The sequence below is a fragment of the Piliocolobus tephrosceles genome, chromosome 1, assembly GCF_002776525.5.
Source record: "Piliocolobus tephrosceles isolate RC106 chromosome 1, ASM277652v3, whole genome shotgun sequence".
Classification (NCBI taxonomy): Eukaryota; Metazoa; Chordata; class Mammalia; order Primates; family Cercopithecidae; genus Piliocolobus; species Piliocolobus tephrosceles.
In genome coordinates this window covers 170,176,237-170,192,817 of record NC_045434.1, presented here as the reverse complement: position 1 = coordinate 170,192,817, position 16,581 = coordinate 170,176,237, and the positions used below count along the sequence as shown (strand labels likewise).

The following is a 16,581-nucleotide window of genomic DNA, read 5'->3' as shown; positions in this document are numbered from 1 at the left end:
ATACAGTTATATGAGTCTAGAGTTGGATTAACACAGTCATGTAACCACAGTAGTCACATTGTACCATCAAGCGTGATGTGATGTGCCAGTGCAAAAACTAGGGATAGTCAAGAACCACAGAATATACCTAGAAGAGCGAGCTTGATGTAGCACATCGCCATTATGTATTTTAAAACTGTGGTTGGTACATTCAATTTAGCTATTGTATATTGAGCACCTACTATGTGCCAGGCACATAGAAGATAAACAAGATCACAGCTCTGCTTGGGAGAGAGATGTTCACAATTATAATGGAGAATGGTGAGTGTTATAACGAAGTACAAGGTGCTCTTGCCTAGAGGAGACAAGGAAGTCATTACTGAGCTCTTATTTAAAGGATAAACAAGAATTTATCACTAGGCAGAAAGGTAATGGCTGGCAGAACGGTAATGGACAGTGGCTCACGCCTGTAATCCCAGCACTTTGAGGGGCTGAGGTGGGTGAATCACGTGAGGTCAGGAGTTCAAGACCAGCTAGCCAACATGGTAAAACCCTGTCTCTACTAAAACTACAAAAATTAGCCTGGTGTGGCAGAGCACACCTGTAGTCCCAGCTACTCAGGAGGCTGAGGCAGGAGAATCACTTGAACCCGGGAGGTGGAAGTTGCGGTGAGCCAAGATCGCACCACTGCACTCCAGCCTGGACAACAGAGCAAGACTCCATGACTCCATCTCAGAAAAAAAAAAAAGAGGGTTCATGGAGGTAGAGTAAAAAAGGTTGTTATTTCTATACTTGCAAAGGCACATACGGTGCTAAGATAACACGGTACTTAATGGAATGGCTTGCTTTAATTTGGTACAACTATTCTTTTTTTTTTTTTTTTTTTTGAGAGGGAGTTTCAGTCTTGTTGCCCAGGCTGGAGTGCAATGGCACGATCTTGGCTCACTGCAACCTCTGCTCCCAGGTTCAAGCGATTCTCCTGCCGCAGCCTCCCGAGTAGCTGGATTACAGGCATGCGCTACCATGCCCAGCTGAATTTTTGTATTTTTAGTAGAGATGGGGTGTCTTCATGTTGGTCAGGATGATCTTGAACTCCTGACCTCAGGTGATCTGCCTCCCTCAGCCTCCCAAAATGCTGGGATTACAGGCGTAAGCCACCGCGCCCAGACCTTTTTTTTTTTTTTGGAGTGCAGTGGCACGATCTCAGCTCACTGCAAGCTCTGCCTCTCAGGTTCACACCATTCTCCTGCCTCAGCCTCCATATAGGCGCCCGCTACTACGCGCAGCTAATTTTTTGTATTTTTTTTAGTAGAGACACAGCTTCACCCTGTTAGCCAGGATGGTCTCAATCTCCTGACCTCGTGATCTGCCTGCCTCAGCCTTTTTTTTTTTTTTTTGAGATGGAGTCTCGCTCTATCACCCAGGCTGGAGTTCAGTGGTGTGATCTTGGCTCACTGCAACCTCCGCCTCCTGCGTTCAAGTGATTCTCCTGCCTCAGCCTCCTGAGTAGATGAGATTACAGGCATGCGCTACTACGCCTGGCTAATTTTTGTATTTTTAGTAGAGACGGGGTTTCACCATGTTGGTCAGGCTGATCTCAAACTCCTGACCTTCTGGTCTGCCCGCCTCGGCCTCCCAAAGTGCTAGGATTACAAGCGTGAGCCACCGCGCCTGGCCTGTACAGCTATTTTTTAGAATATGTAATGCATAGAGAATGGCAGGAAATGAAATGACCAGGTTTTTGGGATTCCATCCTACTTTTATATGCCATACCAAGGAGCTTGGAGTTTTATCCTATAGGCAGTGGGCAGCTATTAAAGGATTTTAAGAAGGAAATGACTGCCATTTTAGAAACATAACTGCTGGCGTTGTAGAAAATGGAACGAAATGGAAGTTTGGCATGTAGGAGAACAATTGAGAGGCTATTGCTATAGTATAAGGCAGCAGTCCCCAATCTTTTTGGCACCAGGGACTGGTTTCATGGAAGACAGTTTTTCCACGGATAGGGGGATGATGGTTTTGGGATAAAGCTGTTGCACCTCAGGTCATCAGGCATTAGTTATATTAGTTATTATGTGCACTCATAAGGAGTGCGCAACCTAGATTCCTGGCATACACAGTTCACAACAGGGTTCTTGCTCCTGTGAGAATCTAATGCTGCTGCTGATCTAACTGGCGGTGGAGCTCAAGCAGTAATGCTCGCTCATGCCCCCCCGCCCCACCTCCTGCTGTGCTGCCGTGTTCCTAACAGGTCACATACTGGTACCGGTCAGTGGCCTGGTGGTTGGGGACCTCTATTATATGGGATATAGGAGTTGAAATTGACATGATTTAGTGACTGATGGGATATAGGGGGTGAAGGGCATGCAGAAGAATCTAGGATAACCCACAGATTCATGATTTTAGAGACTTGAGTATATGGTGGTACCACCAGCTACAAAAGTTAGAAAATATAGAAAGAATAGATTGGTAGACTGATAAGCTTTAAGACATGTTGAATTTGAGGTACCTGAGGATCATTCAAGTTGAGGTATTCACCAAGCAATTGAGCTATCCCTGAGTCAGGAATGCTTCACAAGTAAGTGCCTATGTAAATAGTCCTTCAGCAACTAGATTTCAAGGCATCCTCTGCCGTCACGTCTCTCCTCCACTGCCACCAGAATTGCTGAGACTGAAGCCCTTACCTTCCCTCTATAAGGCTGATTCCCTGAGTACTACTGTAGGAGCTGCCCAGAGATTGAAACCATTCTCCTTACTCTTACCAGTTTTAGAAAGATTTCACCCTCAAGACTTGATAAACTGATCCAGGAATTTAATCCATTATTTTAAATAGTATTTCAATGGAAAAATGTATTTAGAGTTTCAAAGTATCAATTTAGAAATGAACTTTTTCTTTCTCAGTAACTAGCATAATTTTCAACCTGTTTGCTCACGCCAAGATTCTAAGCATCATCCAAATGTCCTTTTTTTCTTGTATCCCACATGTAATCCATCAGCAAAGTCATGTGGTCTCTTGTGAGAATCTAACCCCACACCATCTTCACTGCCATGTTCCTCATCTTTTGCCAGGGCGGCTACAGGAGCCTGCTGACTGGTCTCATTATAATCCATTTTCCACATAGCAACTTCAGTCATAAATAACAGATCAAGTCACTCCCATGCTTAAAACCTTTCAATGGCTTCCCATTGCAATCAGAATGAAATCTAGCTCCTGCCCATGGCATTCCAGGCTACATAATCTGGTCCTTGCCTATCTTTCTGATTTCATACTCTTCCTCCGTTCCCATTGTTCACTCTACTCTAGCCATACTGGCCCATTTTCTCTCTTCTAGAAAGGACAAGTTCAACCTTGTTTCATTCTGCTTGGAACATTCTTGCCCTAGTTATGGGTCTCAATTCTTACGTTACCTCTTCAGAGAGGATTTCCTGTACTTTCTAATAAAGTAGTGCTTTACTCTTACTTAGTCATTCTTCCTGTGCTCTAGTTTTGTTTTTTTCTTAATAGTACTTAATCCCATTTGAAATTGTCTAATTTGTTTATTTATTGATTTTTTTCCTCCTACTGTAATGTAGGTATTAATTTTCAGTTACGTCCTAATTCCCCAAATTTCAGAATATCTTTAGACTATTGGCGGGGGGGTGGGTAGTTACTGTAAGAAATGATAATGTTTTAAAATTGTTATAACGTACTTAAATTGTCTTCAAGTTATACATTATGTTTTATTAGCAAACAGTATTTTGTGTTGAAATGATAAAGGCTGGATATTAGATAAGAATAATTCAACCTGAGAAAGCTGATAAGGAAAAAAAAAGAACTGGCTAGAACTGACCTTTAAAAATCTGCATTAGGCTGACAGTCACAACCTCTGAGCAATCTTATAATATTAATCATTATTATTTTGTCCGTTTTTTAATGTGGGTTTTAGTTAGATTATTGTGATATATAAGATGTGATTGCAGTTGCCAGATGCCAAGCATGCTAACACTTCTGTTTGGTTATTTTTCAGGGTACAGCTCGCAGAAAGAAGAAGGTGGTACACAGAACAGCTACAGCTGATGACAAAAAGCTTCAGAGTTCTCTAAAAAAACTGGCTGTGAATAATATAGCTGGTATTGAAGAGGTATGATCACTTTGCAAGTTGTTAAATTATGTGGGTACATGCACAAATAATTGTCTAGACTTTTCAGATGTAAAATATCAGCTTAGAAAAATCTTTGATAGGCCGGGCGCGGTGGCTCAAGCCTGTAATCCCAGCACTTTGGGAGGCCGAGACGGGCGGATCACGAGGTCAGGAGATCGAGACCATCCTAGCTAACATGGTGAAACCCCGTCTCTACTAAAAAATACAAAAAGCTAGCCGGGCGAGGTGGCGGGCACCTGTAGTCCCAGCTACTCGGGAGGCTGAGGCAGGAGAATGGCATAAACCCAGGAGGTGGAGCTTGCAGTGAGCTGAGATCCGGCCACTGCACCCCAGCCCGAGCAATAGAGCAAGACTCCGTCTCAAAAAAAAAAAAAAGAAAAGAAAAATCTTTGATATTGTCACTGATGTTTTTGAAGGACTGTGGCACTTTGATTTTTGTATGAAATTAAATGATGCTCAAAAAAATAATTTTAGTAGATAGTTAAGTATTTTCATCATACTTTTCAGGCTCAAGATATTTGCATATATGACAAAATTATGTAACTGCTTTTGATTATTAATATAAAATATGTCTCCAATAATATAGAAATAAACCCCAACATTTCTTCAGATGAGATAGATTTTTTTCTTTTTTTTTTTTTTTTTTCTTGAGATGGAGTTTCGCTGTGTCGCCCAGGCTGGAGTACAATGGCGTGATCTTGGCTCACTGCAACCTCCTCCCAGGTTCAAATGATTCTCCTGCCTCAGCCTCCCGAGTAGCTGGGACTACAGGTGCGTGCCACCATGCCCGGCTGATTTTTGTATTTTTAATAGAAATGGGGTTTCACCATGCTGGCCAGGCTGGTCCCAAACTCCTGACCTCATGATCCGCCCGTCTCGGCCTCGCAAAGTGCTGGGATTACAGGCGTGAACCACGGCGCCCGGCCAGACTTTTTTTATTATTTAAGATTTTGGACTCATGGCTCAATAGTGGTAGACGTTTTTTTTTTGTTTTTTTTTGAGACGGAGTCTTGCTGTGTCACCCAGGCTGGAGTGCAGTGGCCGGATCTCAGCTCACTGCAGGCTCCGCCTTCCGGGTTTACGCCATTCTCCTGCCTCAGCCTCCCGAGTAGTTGGGACTACAGGCGCCCGCCACCTCACCCTGCTATTTTTTTGTATTTTTTTAGTAGAGACGGGGTTTCACCATGTTCACCAGGATGATCTCGATCTCCTGACCTCGTGATCCGCCCGTCTCGGCCTCCCAAAGTGCTGGGATTACAGGCTTGAGCCACCGCGCCCAGCCAGCGGTAGACTTTTTTACACTATTGCACTATATTCTACAGAGTTTCATTAGTTACTACCTCAGCCAAAAGACTTTAGCAATAACTTTACATGGGTTAGACTTCTTAGTAAAACTGTTTCAAAAATTGTTTAAAATGTGTAAGTCAGCTGGGTGCAGTGGCTCACTCCTGTAATCCCAGCACTTTGGGAGGCCGAGGCAGGCGGATCGCCTGAGGTCAGGAGTTCAAGACCAGCCTGGCCAACATGGTGGAACCTCATCTCTAAAAATACAAAAATTAGCTAGGTGTGGTGGCGCACGCCTGTAATCCTAGCTACTCGGGAGGCTGAGGCAAGAGAATCACTTGAACCCATGAGGCAGAGGTTGTGGTGAGCCAAGATTGTGCCATTGTACTCCAGCCTGGGTGACAGAGTGAGCATCCGTCTCAAAAAAAAAAAAAAAAAATTGTCAGTTTATTGTATTTTGATGACACTATTTTTTTCAAATATGAGGCCAAAGATTAATGTCATTCCAAAAGATGCTTAATAAATAACAACAACAACTACTTGTGATTTTACCACCTAGATTCACTTCTGCCTGATGATTCCATTTGTTTTTTTTGTTTTTTAAGACAGAATCTCACACTCTCCCAGACTGGAGTGCAGTGGCATGATCTGTGCTCACTGCAACCTCCGCCTTCTGGACTCAAGCAACTCTCCTGCCTCAGTCTCCCGAGTAGCTGGGATTACAGGCACCCACCACCATGCCCAGCTAACTTTTTTTTTTTTTTTTTTGTATTTTTAGTAGAGATAGTGTTTCACTATGTTGGCCAGGCTGGTTTCAAACTCCTGACCTCAAATGATCTGCCCACCTTGGCCTCCCAAAGTGCTGGGATTACAGGTGTGAGCCACCGCACCCAGCCAATTCCATCTGTGATAGTAACCAAAGTTTATGCTTTCACTGCCGTAATCGTTACTGTGTGTGGTACCACCTCACAATTTTAGATGACTAGTGTACATGTGCTGTAAAACATGAATCAGAAATAATGTGGAGGTAGGGGCCGGGCACAGTTGCTCACACTTGTAATCCCAGCACTTTGGGAGACCAAGGTGGGCAGATCTTCTGAGGTCCCGAGTTTGAGACCAGCCCGGCCAACATAGTGAGATCTGTCTCTTCTAAATATACAAAAATTAGCCAGGCATGGTAGTGCGCGCCTGTAATCCCAGCTATTTGGGAGGTTGAGGCAGGAGAATGGCTTGAACCCAGGAGGCAGAGGTTGCAGTGAGTAGAGATCATGTGAGACTCTGTCTGCAAAAAAAAAAAAAGAAACAATGTGGAGGTAGGGATCATTAATAAAGAAATAGCAGAGTTAAATGGCAAAGAAAAGGTAGTGGAATGCAAAATGCCACATGTTCCTTCCACCTTGCATATATAAATGAATAAAATAAACACATCATTTAAATCTGCTTTGTATGTTGAAAATCAGTGTACTGATAAAATAGTAGAAAATGTAAGCCACATGTGTACTTTTCCTTTCAGCTTGATGTGACTGTGCCTTCTTACTCTGAGATACAGATTAGAGCTTCATTTGTAAGACCTGAAATTATATTTAGACATTATTTTTTTTGAGTTACTGAAAGCTTTTATATATTTTGATGGACTTGAAATATTTTTAGAGAGACCATTCTCTCAATCTTAGATAAATATTAGAAAAAACAAATCTAAGTTCCTTCAAACCTCTTTTTAAAAATCTAAAACTTGGTAAAAATGAGTAAGTTGCAATAATACACATGATTCTGATAATATTAAACCTAACCTACTTGTAAACGTTTATACAATTTTATATCTTTGCCTACCTTTCTACCCTTCAACTCCTCTGCCCCCCAACCTCAGCACTATTGACATTTTGAACTAGATAATTCTTTGCTGTGAGAGCTGTCCTGTGCATTATAGGGTATTTAGCAGCATCCCTGGCCTTCACCCACTAGATGCCAGTAACACCCCTACACTCTTAGTTGTGGCGATCAAAAATATCTCTAGATATTGCCATATGTACCTTGCAGGCAAAGGGCACCCTTAGTTGAGAAACACTTCTTTTTTTTTTTTTGAAACGGAGTCTCGCTCTGTCGCCCAGGCTGGAGTGCAGTGGCCGGATCTCAGCGCACTGCAAGCTCCGCCTCCCAGGTTCACGCCATTCTCCTGCCTCAGCCTCCCGAGTAGCTGGGACTACAGAAGCCCGCCACCTCGCCCGGCTAGTTTTTTGTATTTTTTTAGTAGAGACGGGGTTTCACCGTGTTAGCCAGGATGGTCTCAATCTCCTGACCTTGTGATCCGCCCGTCTCGGCCTCCCAAAGTGCTGGGATTACAGGCTTGAGCCACTGCGCCCGGCCAGAGAAACACTTCTTTAGAGAGGAAAAAAATTACATTTATACCTTCCTTGCAGTATAGATTTAACTGTAATATCTCCAAGGACATGTTTTTCTAAAGTTTTTGTTCAGATCTGGAAGACTTTATGGCTCTCATAATTAGTAAAACTTTTAGTGTAGGGGCAGCGTTGATTTTATAAGTGTTTAACATTGAAATAAGGAACGAGTTAGCCATTTTTGATCTCTTCAGAATATAATCAAACATATAATACTGTGCTGAGGTCATGGTGTTGCTGTAATTGAAATCATCATAACAAAGTACTTAATGATAGTCAACATTTATTAAATATCTGCGTGCCAAGCATTTTACTAAGGACTTACTAGACAGTGATACAAGATATTTTGCATGGCCTCTATCTTTTGTAGCTTATGATCTGGTGGGAAAACTAATTAGACAACTAGACAAATCAATATGTATTATTTCCCATTTCAGCTTCACAATATCCCTTTGAGTTGGTTGTCGTTGGTTACAGATGAGAGCGCTGAGGCTTAGAAAATTAGGTGCCAACCTAAGATCACGTAGCCTAGTAAGTGCTAGAATTCCAGGTTTGAACTAAGGTGTGTCAAAACCAGAGTTCATACTATTCATTAATTTATCTTGCTTTTGCTCTTTTCATTTATACTTGAGTATGCTCATCTTGGCCTTTTCATTTCCTCCTGTCCCTCCTCCCCCGTCAAAAAAAAGGGAAAGTAAGAGGTTTACCTGCCTTATATAGGTACTGAGCACCTACCATGCAGAATTCATTACTTAAACCATTATCGAAAAGAAATCCCCATCAGTATTTCCAAGGACATTGCTGTTTCTCCTTTTTCAAGTCTTAATATAGGCATTATCTCCTCCCAGAGGCCTTCCTGGTAGCACCTGTACAGCATTTGTGCAGATAAGGGTTAGGTGACTTTCCTGTGTGCCTCCACAATGCCCTGTATCTACTTTTTATTATAGCACTTATTAAATTATATTACAAATTCTTTTTTGTTAATATTGCCACTGCAACTTTTTTGAGGAGTTATACACCTCAAAACATCACACGGAGAATTAATGCCACATAATAGATATGTGGCATGTGTTTAGCAGCTTCTCTGCCTTTCCCCCATCCTGGTGTTGTCTTCTAACCCTCACAGGATAGTTGTACAGGGAAATCGTACAAAGTAATAATACAAGGTGGCAACCATAAAATTTCTGAATATTTGAACCTAAGATGGAGAGGAATTTTACTTTTTGTTCTTCTTTCCCTCTTTCTAAGGTTGATTTTTTGAGAACCAAGATATTTGTTACTTTATATAACCCTTAACAAATCTGAAATATTCCTCTTTGGGAACATCTAGTATACTATATATAACCTGGCTTGCTCATATACTTGGGTTAAAAACAGCTTCTTGAGAAGGAAAAAAGAAGCTGTTGCATTAAATGTATACATGAAAAAATGGATATGATTTTCAGAAACACTCAGATATAAACATATATATATGTCTAAGAATAGGAAACACATTTTAATTGAAATTTTGTTATTTTTGCTTTGGGATGTTTAAAACTTGTTACAAAGTGTGAACTCAGCAATATACTGCCTTTTTGGGTTTTGGCAGTTTAAGTAAAGCAGATGAAAACTTTTGAGAAGAAAAGACACTTTTTGCCATTATTGTGTAACAATATAATAGTACTGTCTGTGCTTAGACCTTCAAAACATGAAAGAGGTAGAAAGTGCTCAGTTTAGGGAGTGAGGAACAGGGAGAGCAGCGGTGGATCTCAAGATTCATTGAATGCACTTAGGCCAAGTAAAGTTTCTCCATACCCCTAATTTTCTAGTGTCGGTACTGGATGTCACTAACATTAGTACTATCCAAGCTATCAGTATTTGTGAATTTTTTCCCCCTTCCAGAGCTTAATTGGTGTCCTCTTCAGAAACTTTAAAAACTAAGGTTGGGTACGGTGGCTCACTCCTGTAATCCCAGCACTTTGGAAGGCCGAGGCAGGTGGATCACCTGAGGTCAGGAATTCAAGACCAGCCTGGCCAACATGGTAAAACTCTGTCTCTACTAAAAATACAAAAATTGGCCAGGCATGGTGGCGCATGCCTGTAATCCTACCTACTCGGGAGGCTGAGGTAGGAGGATCGCTTGAACCTGGGAGGCAGAGGTTGCAGTAAGCCGAGATCGTGACATTGCACTCCAGCCTGGGTGACAGAGCAAGACTCTGTCTAAAAAAAAGAAATAAACTGAAAGGCTATTTGGAATAAGACAAGCTTTTCCGAACTTTTTTGCATTCATTAGTTCATTGATTTGGTATAATAAATTATATATAGTTTTTTGTTTGTTTGTTTGTTTTTAATGTTACCAAACAAAGGAAAATCCAAGGCTGTCAAAAACTAAAGGATAGGACTTCGGGAGGCTGAGGCAGGGGAATTGCTTGAACCTGGGAGGTGGAGGTTGCAGTGAGCCAGATCGTGCCACTGCACTCCAGCCTGGCGACAGAGCAAGACTCCATCTCAAAAAACAAAAACAAAAACAAAAAGCTAGGTGCGGTAGCTCACGCCTGTAATCCCAGCACTTTGGGAAGCGGAGGCGGGTAGATCACGAGGTCAGGAGATCGAGACCACGTGAAACCCCGTCTCTACTAAAATATAAAAAATTAGCCGGGCGCGGTGGTGGACGCCTGTAGTCCCAGCTACTTGGGAGAGGGAGGCAGGAGAATGGTATGAACCCAGGAGGCGGAGCTTGCAGTGATCTGAGATCATGCCACTGCACTCCAGCCTGGGTGACAGAGCAAGAAGTCTCAAAAAAAAACCAAAAAAAAAAAAAACAAAAAAAAAACTAAGATATTGATGGGTTTCAGAGATGGTTTCATACAAAGGTCCAGTAAATAACCGGCCTTCTTTTTTTTTTTTTTTTTTTTTTGAGATAGTCTCACTCCATTACTCAGGCTGCAGTGCAGTGGCACCATCTTGGCTCACTGCAACCTCTGCCTTCAGGGTTCAAGCAATTCTCCTGCCTAAGCCTCCCGCGTGGCTGGGATTACAGATGCACCGCCACATCTGGCTAATTTTTATATTTTTAGTAGAAACGGGGTTACACCACTTTGGCCAGGCTGGTCTCAAACTCCTAACCTCAGAAGATCCACCTGCTTTGGCCTCCCAAAGTGCTGGGAGGATTACAGGCGTGAGCCACTGCGCCCCGCCAATAACCAGCTTTTTTTTTTTTTTTTGAGACGGAGTCTCCCTCTGCCGCCCGGGCTGGAGTGCAGTGGCCGGATCTCAGCTCACTGCAAGCTCCGCCTCCTGGGTTTACGCCATTCTCCTGCCTCAGCCTCCCGAGTAGCTGGGACTACAGGCGCCTGCCACGTCGCCTGGCTAGTTTTTTGTATTTTTTAGTAGACACGGGGTTTCACCATGTTAGCCAGGATGGTCTCAATCTCCTGACCTCGTGATCCGCCCGTCTTGGCCTCCCAAAGTGCTGGGATTACAGGCTTGAGCCACCACGCCCGGCCATAACCAGCTTTTTGAAAGGAATTCTTAGGCAGACTTGCAGAGTATCATCCAGAACCAAATTTCTGAAAATGTTTTATGTTCTGTAACATTTGAAAATATTTGAATGTGGTTATTTGGTAATCTAGTTGAATATAGTGACTATGCTGTCACCTTTTCTTCCCCTAATTGCATGAATCCATCGACAATGGGGTCTGTTTTATTTCTCAGAAACAATGGACTTTTTCCAGTTTATTTGGTAAGAAGTGTAACCAAAAAGCACTTTCCGATTCAGAAGCCCTAATTGTTCCAAGTTGCTTCATAGAGTTTTACAATTATATTCAGAGGACAGCTTCTGTCTTAATTAGGGTATAATTCAGCCTCCATGAAACCCTTCCTGTCTTTCCAGGTGCAATCAACCTTTTCTCTGTACTTTTACTGCTGTTAGCCTAAGTTGATCTTCTATAATATGTTTTTTGCTGTCTCATATCGTGGTGTATAATGGTAACTGATTAACCCAGTAGTCTGTTTTCAGTAACTTACAAAGAGTCTTGACAGCAGGGAACATGTTTATTCATTATAGTCTGTAGCATGCTGATTCTCTGTGATGAGTTTGCTTAGAGCCTATTAAATTTAAGAGGTACTGATTATTCCAGGTGGGATTGTTCTGCAGCAAGTTAGATATAGGGAGCTAGGACTTAGAGAAAGCTTAAGGCTCGGAATATAACTTTTGTAATTGGACACATAAATTTTACTTTGTACGTTTTCCTCTTCCTGGTTCTTGTTATTTCTGAACCAGTTGTACAGAAAGAGAACCTAAAGTTATTGGTTGGCTCTTCCTGCAGCTCCTTCTTCCTCTAGCTAGAGCCTCAGGTGCCCATAGAGAGACAACTCTGAGTACCGGAGAGTAAAAGGGAAGCACCATGTCCTATCCACCTTATCATCCCACAGTCTCCTTCTTTCTCTCTTAGGGTCCTGTTCTTTTGGCTTTTTGTTTTGTTTTTTACTCTGTGTGTGTGTGTGTGTGTGTGTGTGTGTGCAGATATATCTCTATATATATCATAAAATTTGCCATTTTAGCTGGGGTTTTTTTTGGTTTTTTGTTTATTTGTGTCTTTGTTTTTTGTTGTTTTGAGACGGAGTCTCACTCTGTTGCCCAGGCTGGAGTGCAGTGGCGCAATCTCGGCTCATTGCAAGCTCCACTTCCCGGGTTCACACCATTCTCCTGCCTCAGCCTCCTGAGTAGCTGGGACCACAGGTGCCCGCCACCACACCCGGCTAATTTTTTGTATTTTTAGTAGAGACAGAGTTTCACCATGTTAGCCAGGATGGTCTCGATCTCCTGACCCCAGGATCTGCCTGCCTCGGCCTCCCAAAGTGCTGGGATTACAGGCGTGGGGCCAGCCGTTTTTAACTATACAATTCATTGGCATTAAAATTCACAATGTTGGCCAACCATCACTACTTTTTTTCATCTCTAGAACTTTTTTCATTTTCCTCAACTGAAACTTGGTACCCATTAAACAATAACTCCTTATTCCCCTCTACTCCAGCCCCTGGTAACAGCCAATCTACTTTCTATTTTATGGATTGCCTATTTTAGATATTTCAAATGAACAGAATCATGCAGTATTTGTCCTTTTGTGCCTGGAGGCCTTGAGTACCTCACTTAGCATAGTGTTTTCAAGGTTCATCTAGGTCATAGCCTGTCAGAACTTCACTGCTTTATAGCTGAATAATATTCCATTGTATGCATATACCACATCTTTTCCATCCTTATCTGCATCTTTTGTATTTAAAAGAGCTTTCTTCCCCTCAGTATAAAAATATATTGCCAGCTGGGTGCAGGCTGGGTGCGGTGGCTCACACCTGTAATCCTAGCACTTTGGTAGGCTGAGGTGGTCAGATGACGAGGTCAGGAGTTCACCAACATGGTGAAACCCCATCTCTACAAAAATACAAAAATTAACCTTGCATGGTGGTGTGTGCCTGTAATCCCAGCTACTCGGGAGGCTGAGGCGGACGAATCGTTTGAACCTGGGAGGCGGAGGTTGCAGTGAGCTGAGATCGTGCCATTGCACTCCAGCCTGGACAACAAGCAAGACTCTGTCTCAAAAAAAAAAAAAAACTGGCTGAGCGTGGTGGTGCACACCTGTAATCCCAGCTACTCAGGAGGCTGAGGCAGAAGAATTGCCTGAACCCAGGAGGTGGAGGTTGCAGTGAGCTGAGGTCATGCCATTGCACTCCAGCCTGGGCAACAAGAGTGAAACTCTGTCTCAAAAAAAAAAAAGTTATCTGTGTATCTATATAGATAGTAGATATTGCCATTATAGAAAATCAGGAATATAGAGAAAATGTCAAGAAGACAATATTCAACCATAATCCCTACCACCCAGAGAGAGTTACTATTAGTCTTGTATTTAATCTTTCCCATCTTTATGTTCACTATATATATATACACTATATATGTTGCTATATATGTTGCTATGTCTCATATATATGTCATATATGTCTCATATATCATATATGTCACATATGTGATGTATATGTCTCATATATGTCATATAGATATGTATATGATTACAGCTAGATGCACAATTTAGAATCCTTTTTCTGGCCAGGTGCAATGACTCATGCCTATAATCCCAACACTTTGAGAGGCTAAGGTGGAAGGATTGCTTGAGGCCAGGAGTTTGAGACCACCCTAGGTAATATTGTGAGATGCTGTCTCTCCAAAAAGAAAAAAAAAAAGGTCGGGCTGGGTGGCTCACACCTGTAATCCCAGCACTTTGGGAGGCCGAGGCAGGTGGATCACAGTGTCAGGAGTTCAAGACCAGCTTGGCCAAGATGGCGAAACCCTTTCTCTACTAAACATACAAAATTCAGCCGGACATGGTGGTGGGCGTCTGTAATCCCAGCTACTCGGGGGGGCTGAGGCAGAGAATTGCTTGAACTCGGGAGGCAGAGGTTGTAGTGAGCTGAGATCATGCAACTGCACTGCAGCCTGGGCAACAAAGCAAGACTCCGTCTCAAAAAAATAAAAAAATATATATATAATTTGCTGGGCATGATGGTGCATGCCTGTTATCCCAGCTATTCAGAGGGTAAGCAGGAGGATCCTTTGAGCCCAGGAGCTCTAGGCTGCAGTGAGCTATGATCTCACCACTGCACGTCCAGCCTGGGTGACAGAGCAAGATCTTGTTTTTTGTTTCCTTGTTTGTTTGTTTTTTGAGATAGAGTCTCACTCTGTACCCAGGCTGGAGTGCATTGCCACAGTCTTGGCTCACTGCAACCTCTGTTTCCCAGGTTCAAGCAATTCTCGTACCTCAAACTCCCAAGTAGTAGCCAGGATTACAGGTGTGTGCCACTGCACCCAGCTAATTTTTTTTTTTTTTTGAGACGGAGTTTCGCTCTTGTTGCCTAGGCTGGAGTGCAATGGGGCAATCTCGGCTCACCATGACCTCGGCTGCCAGGGTTCAAGCGATTCTCCTGCCTCAGCCTCCCGAGTAGCTGGGACTACAGGCATGCACCACCATGCCTGGCTAATTTTGTATTTTTAGTAGAGATGGGTTTCTCCATGTTTGTCAGGCTGGTCTCGAACTCCCAACCTCAGGTGATCCACCCGCCTCAGCCTCCCAAAGTGCTGGGATTAAAGGTGTAAGCCACCGCGCCCAGTCCCATACCCAGCTAATTTTTGTATTTTTAATAGAGATGGGGTTTCACTCTTTTGGCCAGACTGGTCTCAAATTCCTGACCTCAGGTGATCCACCTGCCTCAGCTTCCCAAAGTGTTGAGATTACAGGCATGAGCCACTGCATCTGACATGTTTTTGTTTTAAAATAATTTTTTTTTTTTTTTTAATTTTTTATTTTGAAACAGGGTCTTACTCCGTCACCCAGGCTGAGTGACTCCATCACCATGTCTGGCTACTTTTTAGAATTGTTTGTAGAGATGAGGTCTCCCTATGTTGCCCAGGCTGGCCTTGAACTCTTGGCCTCAAGCAGTCCTCCCACCTCTGCCTCCCAAGGTGCTAGGATTACGGGCATGAGCCACCACACCCTGCCAATAATCATTTTTTAAAATAGCATTATATTATTAAAATTGTTTTATATCATTAAAAAATCCTTTTAATCGTGTAGGTATCTATGTACATTCCACTGTATGGATATACTATACTGTAATTTAACAGTTCTTTATTATTTATTATACATATATTGATAATAAAAGAATCATGTGTTGAACTTTTCTATACATAAATATATCTCTCTGGGCTGGGCGCCGTGGCTCATGCCTGTAATCCCAACACTTTGGGAGGCCAAGGCGGGCAGATCACAAGATCAGGAGTTTATGACCAGCCTGGCCAACATGGTGAAACCCCATCTCTACAAAAATACAAAAATTAGCTGAGCATGATGGCACACACATGTAATCCCAGCTACATTCAGGAGGCTGAGGCAGGAGAATTGCTTGAACCCGAGAGGCGGAGGTTAACCCGAGCGGCAGAGGTTGCAGTGAGCAGAGATCACACCACTACACTACAGCCTGGGCGACAGAGTGAGACTCTGTCTAAAAATATGTATATATATGTATGTATATGTATGTAATGAAAAATATATAATAAAATATATTTATATATTTTAAAATATATGTTATATATTATATATAAATTATAATATATAATGATATATACATAAGTATTTTATATGTGTGTTTATATATAATAAAATACATGTATATTTATATATATAAAAATCTGAGTTCCTTTAACTCTCTTGTTGCCCAAGCTGAAGTGCAGTGGTGCAATCTCAGTTCATTGCAACCTTCGCCTCCTGGGTTCAAGTGATTACCCTGCCTCAGCCTCCTGAGTAGCTGGGATTACAGGTGTGTGCCACCACGCCCAGCTAATTTTTTGTATTTTTAGTAGAGATGGGGTTTCGCCATGTTGGCCAAGCTGGCCTCAAACTCCTGACGTCAGGTGATCCAGCCGCCTCAGCCTCCCAAAGTGCAGGGACTACAGGCGTGAGCCACTGCACTCAGCCTCTATAGATTCTTGAAAGTGTAGTTACTGGCTGAAAGAGCCATGAACATTTTTAGAACTCTTCATGCATATTGTCAAATTGCTTTTCAGAAAGAATGTGCCAGTTCTGACTACCTGCAGCATAGATAAAGAGAATTCCTAGCTGGGTGCGGGAATTCTTTTTTGTACCGAAAGTACAAAAAAGTAGCCAGGCGTGGTGGCATGCGCCTGTAATCCCAACTACTTTGGGAGGCTGAGATGGGAGAATTGCTTGAACCCAGGAGGCAGAGGTTGCGTTGAG

General features: G+C 42.6%; 1 protein-coding gene across 2 annotated transcripts in view; it reads left to right on the top strand.

Moving 5' to 3' along the window:
* Positions 1–16,581, top strand: part of BTF3L4 (basic transcription factor 3 like 4) — a 33,743-nt gene that overhangs the window by 4,699 nt on the left and 12,463 nt on the right. For both annotated transcript variants that reach the window (XM_023188695.1, XM_023188679.1), the window contains exon 3: positions 3,987–4,100. In XM_023188695.1, coding sequence (XP_023044463.1) covers positions 3,987–4,100 — 114 coding nt within the window. The remainder of the gene's footprint in view (positions 1–3,986; positions 4,101–16,581) is intronic.